Below are 14,875 nucleotides of genomic sequence, written 5' to 3' on the forward strand. Positions count from 1 at the left end.
TCGTGGCACAAGTTTACTGAGTGTGGTTGAAAAGGTACATGGAAGAATTAATGTAGAGAATGTAAGAGAGATATCAGAACTCCTAGTGAGTGATGAACAGGGTGGCTTTAGGAGTGGCAAAGGATATGTGGATCAAATATTTGCAGTTAGACAGATAGTGGAGAAGGCTTGTGAGAATGACTATAAGGTGTTTATGGCTTTCATGGATCTGGAAAAAGCATATGATAAAGTAGACAGAGAAGGATTGTGGAAGGTTTTGTGCATGTACGGTGTAGGTGGTAAGCTGCTAGGTGCCGTCAAAAGTTTTTAAAATGGTAGTGAAGCATGTGTAGGGGTAAATGGGCATCTAAGTGAATGGTTCACGATTGGTGTGGACATGAGACAAGGTTGTGTGATGTCCCATTGGTTGTTCAGTATACAATGAAGGGTCGATTATCCAGGTGTCAGTATATCCAGGCCGTGACCGTATGGTTCAGTGGTTCAGTAATACATAGAATTATCCGTACGATAGCTCCATTTTAAACAGGAAGCACTTGGTTGCTAGCGAGAGCAAGGCACAGGTGAATGAGCATGTGTCCCCCCCCCCCACCCACACCTCCTGCTCACAACTCTATTACAAGGGTGGTAAGTTGGAGTTTGGTGAGATGACTGATAACCTAGCCTAGCCTAAACTTGCTTAACTACCTAATAATTTAACTTAACCTAACCTAACCTAGGCTCCAGTAGGAAAATTAGGAAACGAAATCCACCTTTTAGTACGGTAAGTTTCTTCCACTGCTCTTGAAGCAGTCATAGGTGGAAAGTGATGATAGTAACCGGGAGGAAATTTTTCAGCAAGAAAAAGTAATTTACCAAACTGAAAGTTGTCAGAAAAATACAGGAACAAGCTGGAGGATTATGAATTGAATTGGTAAGGTCTTTCTGCTGCTCAAAGTGTACATTTGCCGGTAAATAAATTAGTCTAACAGTACTTGTGATTTGTTTCTACCAGATTAATTGTGATTTCGAACTATCTGGGCACCCCTTCACACCATGTAGTCTGGATAATTGGACTATCTCTGTATGCAGTACGGTATATGAATAGGTTGATGAGAGAAGTAAAAACATCAGTAATGGAGAGAGGAATGGTGTTGGTAATGAATGGTGATAGATGGAATATCTCAGATTTGTTGTGATGATGCAGTACTGCTTGCAAATATTGGACAAGAGCTTGTTAGACTAGTGCAGTGTTTTGCTGATGTCTGTGAGGTCGTGCCTTGAGAGTAAATGTAGAAAAGAGTAAATTGATGCTTATTGAGGGAGAAGGTGACTTCCAGTGTGATGTTACAGTGAATGGAGAGAGACTGGAAGTGGTGAGAGTTCAAATACCTGGGCACAGTGATGGAAAAGAGAGGAAAATGTGCAGAAATGGAAGGTAGAGTGACGCAAGGAAGAAACTAGCTGGTGCTATGAAGGCCTTGATAAGAAACAGGCTTAAGTGTTGCAGTTGTGCGAGACTTACATGAAGGAGTGATAGTTCCAACTTTAACATATGGATATTAGACTGGTGTGGCATGAAAATGGAAAGTCAAGAGTGAGAGTAGAGGAGATGGGACTGCTGAGGAATGTATGTGGAGTACAGAGAGTGGATAGGATATGAAATAATGTGGTTCATGAAAGATTTGGAGTGGAGAAGGCTGTGGACACTAGAATCAAAGAGAGTGTACTGAGATGGTGTGGTCATATGGAGAGAATGGATAACAATAGAGTGGTGAAAAAGGTATATCTGAGCTAATTTGAAGGATGGAGGAGGTGAGGTATGCCAAGGAGAAGGTGGAGGGATATGGTCGATGATTGTGGAGGGATTGTGTGAGGAAGAGGCGTGGAAGTCTGTGAAGGTAGGGGACTGACAAGAGATCGAGCTGGCTGGACGAATATTGCGAGAAGTGTATGACGAGGGATTTGGCACCCCTTTTAACGTGACATTGTCCGGATTGACTCTATTGGATATGCTTATTTGAAGCTACAGAATGTGGTGAATGTTTTTGGCATATCAGATGGAGCCAGGATTCTGAGGGCTTGAATGATGAGTGAATGGAAGTGTGGCCCATTGGATTGAGCAGACTTGGGCTGCCTGTATGTTGCTACTTCTCACTCTGTCTTAGAGTGGGAAAGAAAGTCTGGATTAGTGATGTATCGGATATCCGCCTGCGCCTTCGCCTCTGCGGAACCTCCGCAGTGAAAATAATGTCCGCATTACTATCCGCATCCGTGTCTTCAGACAACAAAAGCTCCGCATCATTATCCGCCCACGTTTTCATATAATAAAAGCTCTGCATAATAATCCTCCTCCGTGTCAAAGAACCGCAGAGGTTACTGATCTCCACCCATCCAGTATTTCTCCTTTCTCTTTTTGTCATAATTCTTTTTCTCTCTAATTTTCATCCTCAACTCTCCTCTCTGTTCCTCTCACTTACCAGTCCCTCTTCCTCTTTCTGTTTTCTTCTCTATTAGCTCTCTTCCTCCCTCAGTCTCATTGTTTCTCTCTCTCTCTCTTGCAATAGTTCCATGTGCTGTTAATATATAGGCATATCTGGACTAAAGCCAATACTATTTCATAGTATGACAAAAGTTTTGTTATTTCATTAAAGTTAATAATTTATCAAAAGATATACATTCTTCTCTTCTTTTATTATATCTCTTTACCGGTAATTTATTTTTCACTTTTATCTTTCTCTCTCTCTCTCTCTCTCTCTCTTTCTCTCATTGTTTAACTGCATGAATGTACTGTAATATGTGTAAAAAAAATCCACGTCCGCAACCGCGGACATGGAGGTAAGACTAATCCGCAATTGTGTCCGTCCGCCAAAAATTACTGTAATGTCCTAACCTCTGCAGTTTTATCCGCATCCTCATTTTACAAGAAATAGATATCCGGCTCCACCTCTGCCTCCGCGGAGCTCTAAAATTTGGTATCCAATACATCACAAGTCTGGATGATGATGATGATAAATAACATAGAAGGTAACAAAAGCTGCTTTTTTACTTTCAGGATTACAAGAGCAATGCAGAGAAGGCCCGGCAAGAACTCCATCTCAAGGATTACAAGGGGCGTCAGCTTAAAATCAGGTTCTCCTCTCCTGGCACGGCACTTAAAATCCGCAACCTTTCAACCTGGGTCACAAATGAACTCTTGGAAAAAGCATTCTCGGTAGGTCTTACTGATTTAGTATAGTATGGCATTTTAAACAAGTACAAGAAAGAATAAAGCAGGGAAGGAACGTGGCTGGTACATTGAAGGTATAGATAAAGAGGAAAGTGAGAATGAAGTGACTGAAGTTAATGCGTGGCCCAACTGTAATATTTGGAGGGATGCAAGTCAGGGGCAAGAGGTAAAGAAATGAGGGGAGAGAAGATTTTGGAGGTGTGTGGAAAGGGGGACAAACAGATGAAGAAGTTAAGGAGCATTACTGTGTTGTGAATATGCTGGGAAGTGTTAGAAGTACTCTGAGATGATACTGAGGAGAGAAAGGGGAATGAAAAATGACAGATGGCATGTGAGTGAGGCGGAGGAGGAGGCCAAGGGTGATATGGAGGAATATTGTTAATTGGTATATGAGTTTTTGAGAGGAGCCTGTGAAGTCACATGGAGAGACAGACTGACAAATGAGGAGGTGAAGGAGCGTTGTGGTGTGGATGTGGATGTGATAGGAAACATGAGGTTGTTTGGCCATGTGGAGAGGATGGAGAGTGAGAGACTGACGAGGAGAGTGTTTGTGAGTGAGGTGAAGGGGAAGGCCAAGGATGAGATGGAAGGATGGAGAGGTATATGAGAGAGGGGGGTGTGAATTGGGAGCAGGGCAGTGAAATGGCGGGGGACAGGGTGACGTGAAGGTGATTTGTTGGTGGCCACCCCGTATAAGGGATTAAGGTGTTTGGCATTAGATAGATAGATAGGTATATGAGTAGTGACAAGGGACAGGGTGACATGGAGACAAGTATGGCAACCTCTTCTGGAATTTAGGCATATGGCTGTAGAAAGATAAAAAGCAACCAGTAGATTTTTGTTCTGTATACTCCCCCCCCCCCTCCAATCCATATACCTTAACTCCTGCTCTGTCTCATTCATATTCATTTGCCATCGATTCTTTCTTATCTTTTCCACTTTCAGTCACTGGTTTCATCTTGTCCAGTTTTTTTTCCTTCCTCACAATTTCATCATGCATACCATAGTCGCCTGGTCAGACATCTTACAACAGTCGTGTTACCGTTCCTTGTCACTAACCTCTCAAAGCATCCTTCTCTACAAGCACTCTCCTGTCCCTGTGTATTGTATATGTGTTTTATCCCATATGTATGAAATATGCCATGGAGAATCCTCCAGCTATCTGCACGCTCCTTATTGGGACATGCCTTTGGCTCTATTTTGTCGGGATATTGAGGAATTATTGTACTTAGGTGTAACTTATATGTGTCCTTTAGTTGACATCAATCATTTTCACTAGCCTGGGAGAGTATTTATCAACCAGAAATGAACGTAAGTTACTCTAACTGTAGTTGATTGTAAAGTGAAAACTGGACACATGACATTGCTGATGCATAGGTAGTAGTAGTAGTAGTTGTTCCCTAGGCAGTCTGGCAGAACAGTCCCGAGTCCCTTAGGAAGGCCATGGCCGAGACTGGGCTTTCCCACAGAGCTCCCAAAGAGTGTATGTTGTGTTGTTGGTATAGGTGATTGTGTGTAATGCAGTCTTCCATAATGTGCTTAATATTAATAGTATGGGGTGCTGTGTTGCATCCTGGACAGGCATCAGCGATGGAGTCATCCAGCCTCTTCTGGTAGCTTAAGAGGGCTGGATGGTGCTCAGATGTCAGCCTGGCCAGGTGGACCCTGTCCTCACGAGGGAGATAGGGTTCAGAAGGGTGAATGTCAGGAGGTCATGCATGTAGCTGTGTGTTGTCTTTAAGTGACTGAATGGAGCGGCGAGTGATCTGAGTGTGGATATGCTTCTGGAAGCAGGTCTGAGGTGGGCGAGGGGGAGAGATGACAGTATTTGTGTATGGTATCGTGTGCTGGATGTTGTTTTGATGTTCCTTGATGTGGGTGGATGTGCTGCCATGTAATATAGTGGATGTTGTGGGTTTGTGGAGGCTGCAGCAAGAAACTGGGTGTCTCTCATGTCTAGGTGATCCTTGACTTTGAGGACTTTGGTTTCTTGATGTAGGTGGTCTGTAGGTGTAGTAGCTGTGCAACCTGTGAATATTTTTAGGTCCTTGTTCTGTATGGTCTGTAGAGTGTTGTAGTGTGTTTTGGTGAGGTTAGGAGCCCAGGCAGGGCTTGCATAATCAGGGTTGGCATGATTTAAATCAAGGGATTTAAATCAGCAATTTTGACACAATTTTTGTGTCATAAATGTCGTAAACAAAAAAAATATTACATGCATAATTTTACAAGATTTTATTTACTCATTTTCTCCCAAAATTAATGCATTGCCTAGCATATGTGTATTTCTTATGTATTAATATATTATATATTTTTTACTTATACAATAGGCCTAATAGGATGAACATGAAAAGTTATCAGTTGTATAATCCAGCTAAATATATGTATATTTACTAAAAACCATTCAATATACATAATATATAAATGTAACAAACCAGTTACAGTTGATCTATCTATCTATCTATTGCCAGACGCCTCAATCCCATTTGGGGTGGCCACAAACAAATCGCCCTGTCCCCTGCCATTTCACTGCCCTGCTCCCAACTCACACCCCCCTCTCTCATATACCTCTCCACCCCATCCCTCCATCTCATCCTCGGCCTCCCCCTCCCTCTTCCCCCCTCCACCTCACTCACATACACTCTCTTCATCAGTCTTTCACCCTCCATTCTCTCCACATGGCCAAACCACCTCAGTGTGTTCCTCATAACGCTTGCTATCACATCCACACGCACACCACAACGCTCCTTTATATCCTCATTCGTCAGCCTGTCTCTCCGTGTGACTCCACAGGCTCCTCTTGAATAACTCATTTCTGCTGCTCTCACTCTTGACTTGTGTCCTTTCAACAACGTCCAAGCTTCACTTCCATACGTTAGATTTGGTATCACAATACTGTCATGTAGTAACTTTTTCACTTCCATGCTCACTTCCCTGTTTCTTATCACAGCATTCATAGAACCAGCAACCTTTCTTCCCTGCTCTACCCTTTCAAGCACTTCACCCTCCAAACCTCCATCCTTACTCATCACACTACCTAAGTACTTAAACGTACTCATATCTTCCAATTCCTCACCATCTAACCTCGCTGTACATTCACTGACTTCACCTCTTTCAAAGACCATCACTTTACTCTTCCCTACATTCACCTTTAGATTCCGTTTCTTACACACACTCCCAAACTCATCCACCAAGCCTTGCAGCTCCCCTTGGTCTTCACTCAACAACACTATCATCTGCAAACAACAGTACAGGGAGTTTCCAAACACTATCCTCTCTCACCAGGGCCACTCCAACATCCACTACCCTACCTCGTACCTCTTTTATTACCCCATCCATGTACAGATTGAACAACCATGGAGACATGACACATCCATGTTTCAACCCAACTTTCAGAGAGAAAAATTCACTTAGTTCACCATCCACACGCACTGCAGCCTTCGCACCATCGTACATACTCTTCACAGTATTCATCAACTTCCCATCTACTCCATATATTCTTAACACTTTCCACAATCCTAGTCTATCCACCCTGTCATATGCTTTCTCCAAATCCATGTAAGCCGCATACAACTTCTTTCCCTTCTCTAGAAACTTTTCCACTAAAGATCTGAGAATGAATATCTGATCTACACAACCTCTTCCTTTTCCTAAAGCCTCCCTGTTCTTCTCCAACTAATTTCTTTGTTCTTTCTCTAACTCTGTCAATAAGTATCCTACCATTCACTTTTCCTATTATACTAAGAAGACAAATGCCCCTATGATTACCACACACTTCTTTTTCCCCTTTTCCTTTGTACAAGGGAATAATTATACCTGACTTCCAATCCTCCGGGACTCTACTTTCCTCCCAGGCCAATCTGCACATCTTCCACATCCATTCTACTACTATCTCTCCCCCATGCTTCAGCATTTCACCACACACTCCATCAATTCCTGGGGCTTTCCCCGATTTAACTTTCTTCATTGCTTCCACAACTTCTACTGATTTCTTCCTGTCTTCTCACCTCCCTCCTTCTCCCAGCCATTCCCCAGCCACTTATACTTGCATTACTTCCATCCTCTATGTTCAACAATTCCTTAAAGTGTTCTCTCCATGTGCTCACTTTTTCTCCCATCTCCACTAGTACTCTACCATTTTTATCTTTCACTCCCCTGCTAACTTCACTTCCACTCTGTCTTACTCTTTTCACCTCTTTCCAGAACATTTTCTTACAGTCCCTCCTCTTTACACTCAAATTCCTTCCAAATTCCTCATCCACTCTCTTCTTACTCTCTCTTACTAATCTTTTCACCTCTCTCTTTCTTTCTACATATAACTCTCTCTTCCGCCTCTCAACTTCTTCCGCGCCCCTATTTCTCATTCATTCATTGTATGCTTTCTTCTTTTGTGCCACAGCCTGTTTCACCTCTTCAGTCCACCACCCTGTTCCTTGCACCCCCCTCCGTCTTCTTTTCCTTCCACACACCACATCACATGATCATTGTAGTTATTAAAAGGAAGAATGTTCTTGAATAAAATTTGAGAAATATGTTACAGTACAGTATCCTAAATCTAAACATTTATTCATTTTATTTAAAATCTTCAAGAATAATAATAAAATTTTAGTTTCAGAGAGAATAGAGAATTATGAATTTTATAATTTATCAGGACAGTACAAAAAATATATAATTTTTTATCACTGATCCATGAAATCAGAAATATTATTTAATTTTATCTTTTAAGGAGCAGCCATTATAATTTATGCATGTATGATTGTATGGTTTTGTTTCATTTATGTCTGTCACAATGCATTGAATTCTTGGCCAAGTACAAGCAAACTAAAATGCATGACATATTACTTTATTTGTCCTTATCTGACATTCTGAATGTAGCTGTGGTATTGGGGGACAGCATGAAACAGAGCTTTATATACTGGTAAATTTTCACAGTTTTTCAAATGTATGCAATTTGATACATATTTTTGGAAATTTGGGACTTTATATATTTATGACATTTATGACTGATTTAAATCACTGTCTTGTCAAAAATCATTTAGGACATGCTTTTTTCCAACCCTGTGCATAATTCATGTGCAGTTTGCCACAAGGGTGTGGGAAGTAATTCCATCTTGTGCAGTGTGTGATAAATGGGTGCATAAGAGATGTAGTGGTATCAGAGGTAGACTGCGAGATAATGCTGATTTTATGTGTATGGCGTGTCGGGGTGAGCAGGTGGAGATTGTCAGACGTGAAAGGATTGAACTTGCTGGTGAATCTCTTGAGTGTGTGGAAGAGTTTTGTTATTTGGGAGACAAGTTGTGTGCTGGAGGTGGGGCTGGAGCTAGCTCTGTGGCTAGGGTGAGAAGTGGTTGGAAAAAGTTCAGGGAGCTCTTGCATCTCCTGACATTGAGAGGACTCTCCCTACGTGCTAAGAGGTCTTTGTATGCAGTATGTGTTAGGAGTGTAATGCTATATGGTAGTGAGACCTGGGCAGTGAAGAAGGAGGATATTCGCAGGCTCAGACGTACAGAAATGACAATGATTAGGTGGATGTGCAGTGCGTCCCTGCGTCCAAGGCCTGGAGGGGCTGGGTTTACGATGGAAGAGTTGAGAGGTAGGATGGGACTGGAGTGTATTGGTGTTGTGATGAGGAGAGGTAGATTGAGATGGTTTGGACATGTGGAGAGGATGGGGGATGATAATTGGGTGAGGAGGGTGAGAAGTGTTAATATTGGGTGTGGGGTTATGAGGGGTAGACCGAGAAAGACGGGACGAGGTCATTAAATGTGACCTCAGGGTTAAGGGACTGAACAGGGAGGCTGCAATGGATCGTGCAGCGTGGAGAGCCGCCATTAGGTGACCAAGGCCGACACATGCAAGCATGTTGGAGCCTTTAAAAACGAAAACGAATCACAGTAACACCTAGATGTGGTTGATATCATCTGTGTAAATTTGCGCAACTTCCGCTCTCCATTTCATGGCTCAGGATGGGTCTAGGAAGCTCAGAATTGCACTGCTAGGTGTGTCTGACATTCCTCTTCAATTTGGCAGTGGAAAAAATTAATTTTTGAAACTTGATAAACCGGCGCCTTGGTGGTCCTATGGGTCCCGACAAATTCCGGAGGCACGGCCACAGAGGGGTGAAACTTAAAACAGGCCAACTTTGATTTCCAAGTTGTGTGTGTGTGTGTGTGTGTGTGAGGGTTATGTATAGATAGTGCTCCACTGCTGTTGTGGGTTCCTTTCCTACTGGAAGATACAGTACTGAGTTTTAATTTGAGCATATCACTTTATCTGACACAGTCCCAGGGTGGTCTTAGTTTTTAGTCAAATCCAGATTGATTCAAGTATGTCTAATTGTGAATTTTTAATTTGTATAATTGTCTACAGGTGTTTGGAGAGATGGAAAAGGCAATTGTGATAACTGATGAGAGAGGGCGTGCTACAGGAGAAGGCATTGTTGAATTCTGTAAGAAGCCATCTGCAAATCTTGCATTAAAGAAGTGCAATGATGGTTGTTTCTTCATGGTGGCGTAAGTATAGTCCTACTCATTATCAGATACAGGAGTTTTCTCACACTGCTCAGTGATATGGGCCATATTGCCATGCACCAGGAAAAGCTTTGAAAATTGTCACCCCCACAGGAAATTGCCATCCATGCAAATGCTTCATTTGATTGAAGTGCTTTTTCCACACTTGCAGGGTTAGACAACTCCAAACAAGACCAGCTGGTACTGTAATATACCAGTAAACATTAAATTTAGAGAAAGTGAATGTAACAGAACGAGAAGCATTAAATTTAGAGAAGGCGAATGTAACTTAACAAGAAAAACATTAAAATTTAGAGAAGGTGAATGTTACATAACAAGAAACAGTACATTTAGAAAATGTGAACCAAGTTATTCAGAGCTGTCCCTTGGCTACCTGGTATTCTTGAGGAAGTCTGGATGCAAAACAAAAAACCTTGTCCTCATCTCTGTATATAGTCTTTTTGAATTGCCTAGTTAAAAAAAAAAAAAAAAAAAAAAAAAAAAAAAAAGATACCTTCATGTTTTGCTTATCCCTACATAATTTGGTCCAATAATTTGCCTCATTTATACTTTTTCTTGTGCAAAAACCCATTACCCTAATAATCGGTTATCGTTTTTAAATCCTTTTATGCTTCATGGAACTTGTAACAGATGAACCACCATGCTGATTGTTGTCATTGTATTTAATTAATGTTTTGTGGCAAAGTATTTTCATGAAAAGTTTGCCTTCATATTGTAATCAGCCATACTGTACAAACTGCTCAATATATGATTAGGTTATGTCAAGTAAGAATCAGTCGCATACCAATAAGTAAAATATTGATGTTGATTAAACATGGGTTCAGTGGGGATATGTTGAGCATCAAGGGCCATGTAACCTAAAATTTTAAAGAACATCTCTGCCACTCTTCTGAAGTATGTTGTAGGCTGGTCCTAGTTGTCTCCAGGGTTCTTCCCCTCTCCAAGCCTGAGGGATAGGTGGAAGTCCTGGGCAACCACGCTAGCTTGTCATTAGGAGGTGATGAACAATGGGGAGAGCAAAATGGTGAGCCTGAAGCACAACTTAAATGTGTGGCAGATAGGGAGAAATAGCGATGTTTTAGAAGGAAAGTTATATAGTGAGATGGCCGGAGAACAATGCAGTGTTTTCCAGGTCACAAGTTTCTGTATTACAGACAGAAGGTCATTTCTTCACTTAATATCACATACAGCACTATTCACAGAGCACTTGCATTGTTGTTTTGTGATTGCAATGGTGTTTTGATGTGCATGTAAACAAGGTGTGGCCATCTTTTTATGACTGTCTGCTTGAGCAAGGGGCACAGTTCCACACAGGATCATCATATGCAGCCATCGCAAAATGCAATTTTTGCCATCATTAATGCAAAACTGGGTCAAGTATTATCAATTGTTACAGCAGTCGATCACACACCGGATGATCGTATACAGGGTCATGACAGTTGTGATTTTATTGAGGGGTGGTATAGAGAGGTTTGAAAGCTCTGATGGTGAATGTTTGTTAGTATACCAGATTTACCAGTCACTTTAAATCCTTTCTGTTCCCTTCCCCTTCCTTAATGTAAGGACAACCTGTTTTTGAGTAGGCAGTAGAAGATTTCCCACCAAGTTGTTCAAGGTGCTCAAATTTGTAACATGTATCATAATTGTACATAAATATTTTAACAGTACATTCAGTGAGTGTATGTCAAAACTATAAACATACATTTGTCATTACAGGTTCTCCTTTACTTATGTAAATTTGGTTAGGTAAAGATAAAGGTGGGGCATACGCCATGAGGCGCTCAGCTGTGATGGTCATTTCCGTAACATAGGCCTTTGACCCTGTAGTGGGCTATCCACCTAATAACCTGGGATGCAGGACCATTGCATCATCCAGGTTGCCACAGTTACCTCCCCTTGGTGTTACCCTAGGCACTCACTTTACCTACCAGCCCACAAAGGTTGGATGGACACCTGAGTCAAGTGACCCCTGCTTCCCACACCAGGATTTGAACCTTGGCACTAACGGGCCGGCAGCTTTGCAGTCAGCAATGCTGACCACTTAGCCACCGGGGGGCTGAGATGCGTAGATAAGAAATGTAAAAATGTATACCGGTATTCTACCTATTTAAAATGCACCCCAAGTCTTACTTAGTTAGTCAAGCACCAGGTGATGTCTGTGCATTTCCCACCTCTTGATTTGTTTTGCCATTTCACATATGGATTTTGTTGTTGCAGGAGGTACATGGTTGTGTTTTTTGTTTGACCCCCAGCATGTCTCAAAAATGGATGAGTAATGGTGATGTGAGAGCAGCAGCAAAAAATTACTCATAGTAATGATGAAAATGAAAGTGGACATCATAAGAGAGGGGAGAGAAAGCGTGATGTGGCACGTGTGTTTGGTCTGATGGACTTCCGTAAAAATTAGACTTACATGAGAGGTGCAGGAACCTGTTAATTACATAAGTTGAGTACTTGTATTGTTGCATTGCAGTTGGCAGTGATCCTATAGGGGAACCCTCTGTGAATGTTAAAAAAGGGTGTGCTCCGTATCTAACATACATTATTGCCAGGTACAGCTGTGTTCATAAGTAGAGCTACACATCTGCTCATATTATGTACTGTAGGGTCTACTGTTGGTGAAATGTTGAACTGTTTCACTTGCTGCCTGGTGCACTGGTTATCAGTGCACCAGTGAGGGAATAGTTCCAAATCTTACCACCAATGGATACCATAGTACACTAATCTAGTAGACATGTATCGTTTTTTCTGAACGCAACTGTACATTGGATCATAATATAGTGTTTACTTGGCATCTTCAGGTCACCACGGCCAGTTATTGTGGAGCAGATGGCACTGGTAGATGATAATGAGGGTATGAGCGAGATAAATATCAACAAGCGCAATCCTGAGTATGTGAAAGAGAGGCAACAGGGCCCACGGTTTGCTCATCCAGGGTCTTTTGAGTACGAGTAAGTATTTGTTGATTTTCTTCTAATTTACTAATCTGACAGCTCAAAACTTTCATGGCATAGCAGAAGGTTCCTTACTTTGAGTGTATTTATGATGAAGAACTGTATGGTAGACCTGTAAGAAAGGATAAATAACCTGTCAGTCAAATGGACATCCTCAAGCTTCAACCTATGGTCAGTCAGACTTTGTTAGAGTAACAAGGGCAAGTGAAAGAATATATAAAGTTAATTTGTGTACTTTCTGGACTTGCCATAAAAATTCCAGTTCCAGTGTATTGAAAGATAGGCAATATATATACATACGATACATAATTATGAAAAAATAACATTGTAGCCTTCCTGGTCAGTTTAAAATATTGAAATTGCCAAGTGGTACAGGGTATGTCATTATCGCAATTTTCTTGAGCATATGTGACATGATTCTGTCTGTAAGAACAAGTTGGCTCCTAACTGGTATTGTAATTGTAGACCAAAGTATTTGTAGATTGATGTCAGTCCTCATGCAGTTGCATGTATTATGGAGAATTTTCCAAGTTGGATGTAAAGTACTGTATGCCACTCTTCATCCATTCGTTACCAGCCCCTCCCCCTCACCTCCCTTCCACAATCTTTGCTATGCCTGTCCATTTATGAAACAGTTGACGGTGGAAAAGTGCTAATATGCTATAAAGTGGGAAATAGTCATTATATATAAGAAAAGAACTTCTGTATCCTTTAATTATTCTGGTTATCAACCTTCACTTTTGCATACCTCATGAATATAGTAAACAGCCATGGAGATATCACATTCTCTTCCCCCACCCCACTGCTGATACTGATACACTCAGACCTTAGTTCATACTTCAGTGCTATCACTTTTTCCAGCTACACCATATATATGAGATGGAGGGATGGAGTGGAGAGGTATATGAGAGAGGGGGGTGTGAATTGGGAGCAGGGCAGTGAAGTGGCAGAGCACAGGGTGATGTGGAGGCGAATTGCTTGTGGCCACCCCATATAAGGGATTAAGGCATCTGGCAATAGATAGATAGAGATAGCCCATATATATGTAAAACCTTGAATAATTCTTTCCTGTTAGCTGATATCACACTTAGTCCAGATTCATGTATGGCATAAGTACAGTACCTTACAGTTCTTTCAGCATGCTTTCTCAATTTTTTAAACAGATATGGTCTAAAATGGAAACAGTTGTACGAACTTTTTGACAAGAAAAGAGATGCTTTGGAGAAGGAACTGCAGGATGAGAAGAGGAAGCTGGAAGAACAGATTGAGTATGCAAAGTATGAGCATGAGACAGAGATGCTTCGTGAACGTGAGTATCGTGGGTTTATCTTTAGATTTGGCACAGTCAGGGACAACAATTGCTTAATAACTTGCTTTGGGGATGAGTGTGATGGACATGTTCCAGGTGTAAAGTACAGGCAGAATCTGTTTATACTTTGGTGGGAACTAGTTGGATGATGATTATTCAAAAATTGAACACACTGTAATGGGTTTGGTGGAGATAAATTTTCTGGAAGTGGTCACCTACACAACATAAGCATAAATATAAAGTTTCCAATATGCCTGGACAAGTAATTTCACTTCATCGTATTTCACTTACTACCCAAACACCACTTTGTTGTTCAGTGAGTGACTTTACTTACCTGAGGGTGACCAAGTATAAAGGTCATCTTAGAACAGATACATTACTGTAGGTTTGCATTTCGGGGACAGTATCATTGCGATCATATAAATGAAAATGGTGGCTGTACGTCGATAAGTGCCTAAATCATTTAGTAAGGGATTGTATTGGGGAGGGGGAAGTGCTAAGATATTATAGAGTGATGCCATATGAGCTCTACACTGAGTGACAAGCCAAATGGTTTCCTGTACCCAGGAAACCATTTACTCTGCTGGGTGGTAACCATATAACTGTTTTTTTTGGCAGGGTTAAGTGTCCCCCAGATTCCCCTATCCAAAATCACTGTCATGGCTGTCGTTTCAGAGAGCCTCGGAGGGCCCAATACCTGCCCAGGGCCCCAACCAAATGGGCAGACTTGCATGGCCATGTGGAATGTGAGAGGTGTGAATGAGGAGAGCAAGAGGGTGGAAGTGGTGAATGTGTTCAAGAGCGTGAGATATGCTGTGATGGCATTGTGTGAAACAAGAATGAAAGGGTGCAAAGTGGAGGAGTGGGAGGGTGTGAA

At 41.6% G+C, this 14,875-nt stretch overlaps 1 protein-coding gene across 4 annotated transcripts in view; it reads left to right on the plus strand.

The window, feature by feature from the left end:
* LOC145412220 (uncharacterized) overlaps nt 1-14,875 on the plus strand; it is a 232,477-nt gene that overhangs the window by 17,490 nt on the left and 200,112 nt on the right. For all 4 annotated transcript variants that reach the window (XR_013899542.1, XR_013899543.1, XM_080282150.1 and 1 more), the window contains exons 3-6: nt 3,032-3,190; nt 9,575-9,717; nt 12,537-12,686; nt 13,853-13,998. Coding sequence is in view for 2 of the 4 variants with exons in the window: in XM_080282150.1 (XP_080138276.1) it covers nt 3,032-3,190; nt 9,575-9,717; nt 12,537-12,686; nt 13,853-13,998 (598 nt within the window). In the remaining 2 variants the exon portion in view is untranslated. The remainder of the gene's footprint in view (nt 1-3,031; nt 3,191-9,574; nt 9,718-12,536; nt 12,687-13,852; nt 13,999-14,875) is intronic.

Source organism: Coenobita brevimanus, chromosome 92 (genome assembly GCF_032717465.1).
Source record: "Coenobita brevimanus isolate Jiangsu-jjx chromosome 92, ASM3271746v2, whole genome shotgun sequence".
Classification (NCBI taxonomy): domain Eukaryota; kingdom Metazoa; phylum Arthropoda; class Malacostraca; order Decapoda; family Coenobitidae; genus Coenobita; species Coenobita brevimanus.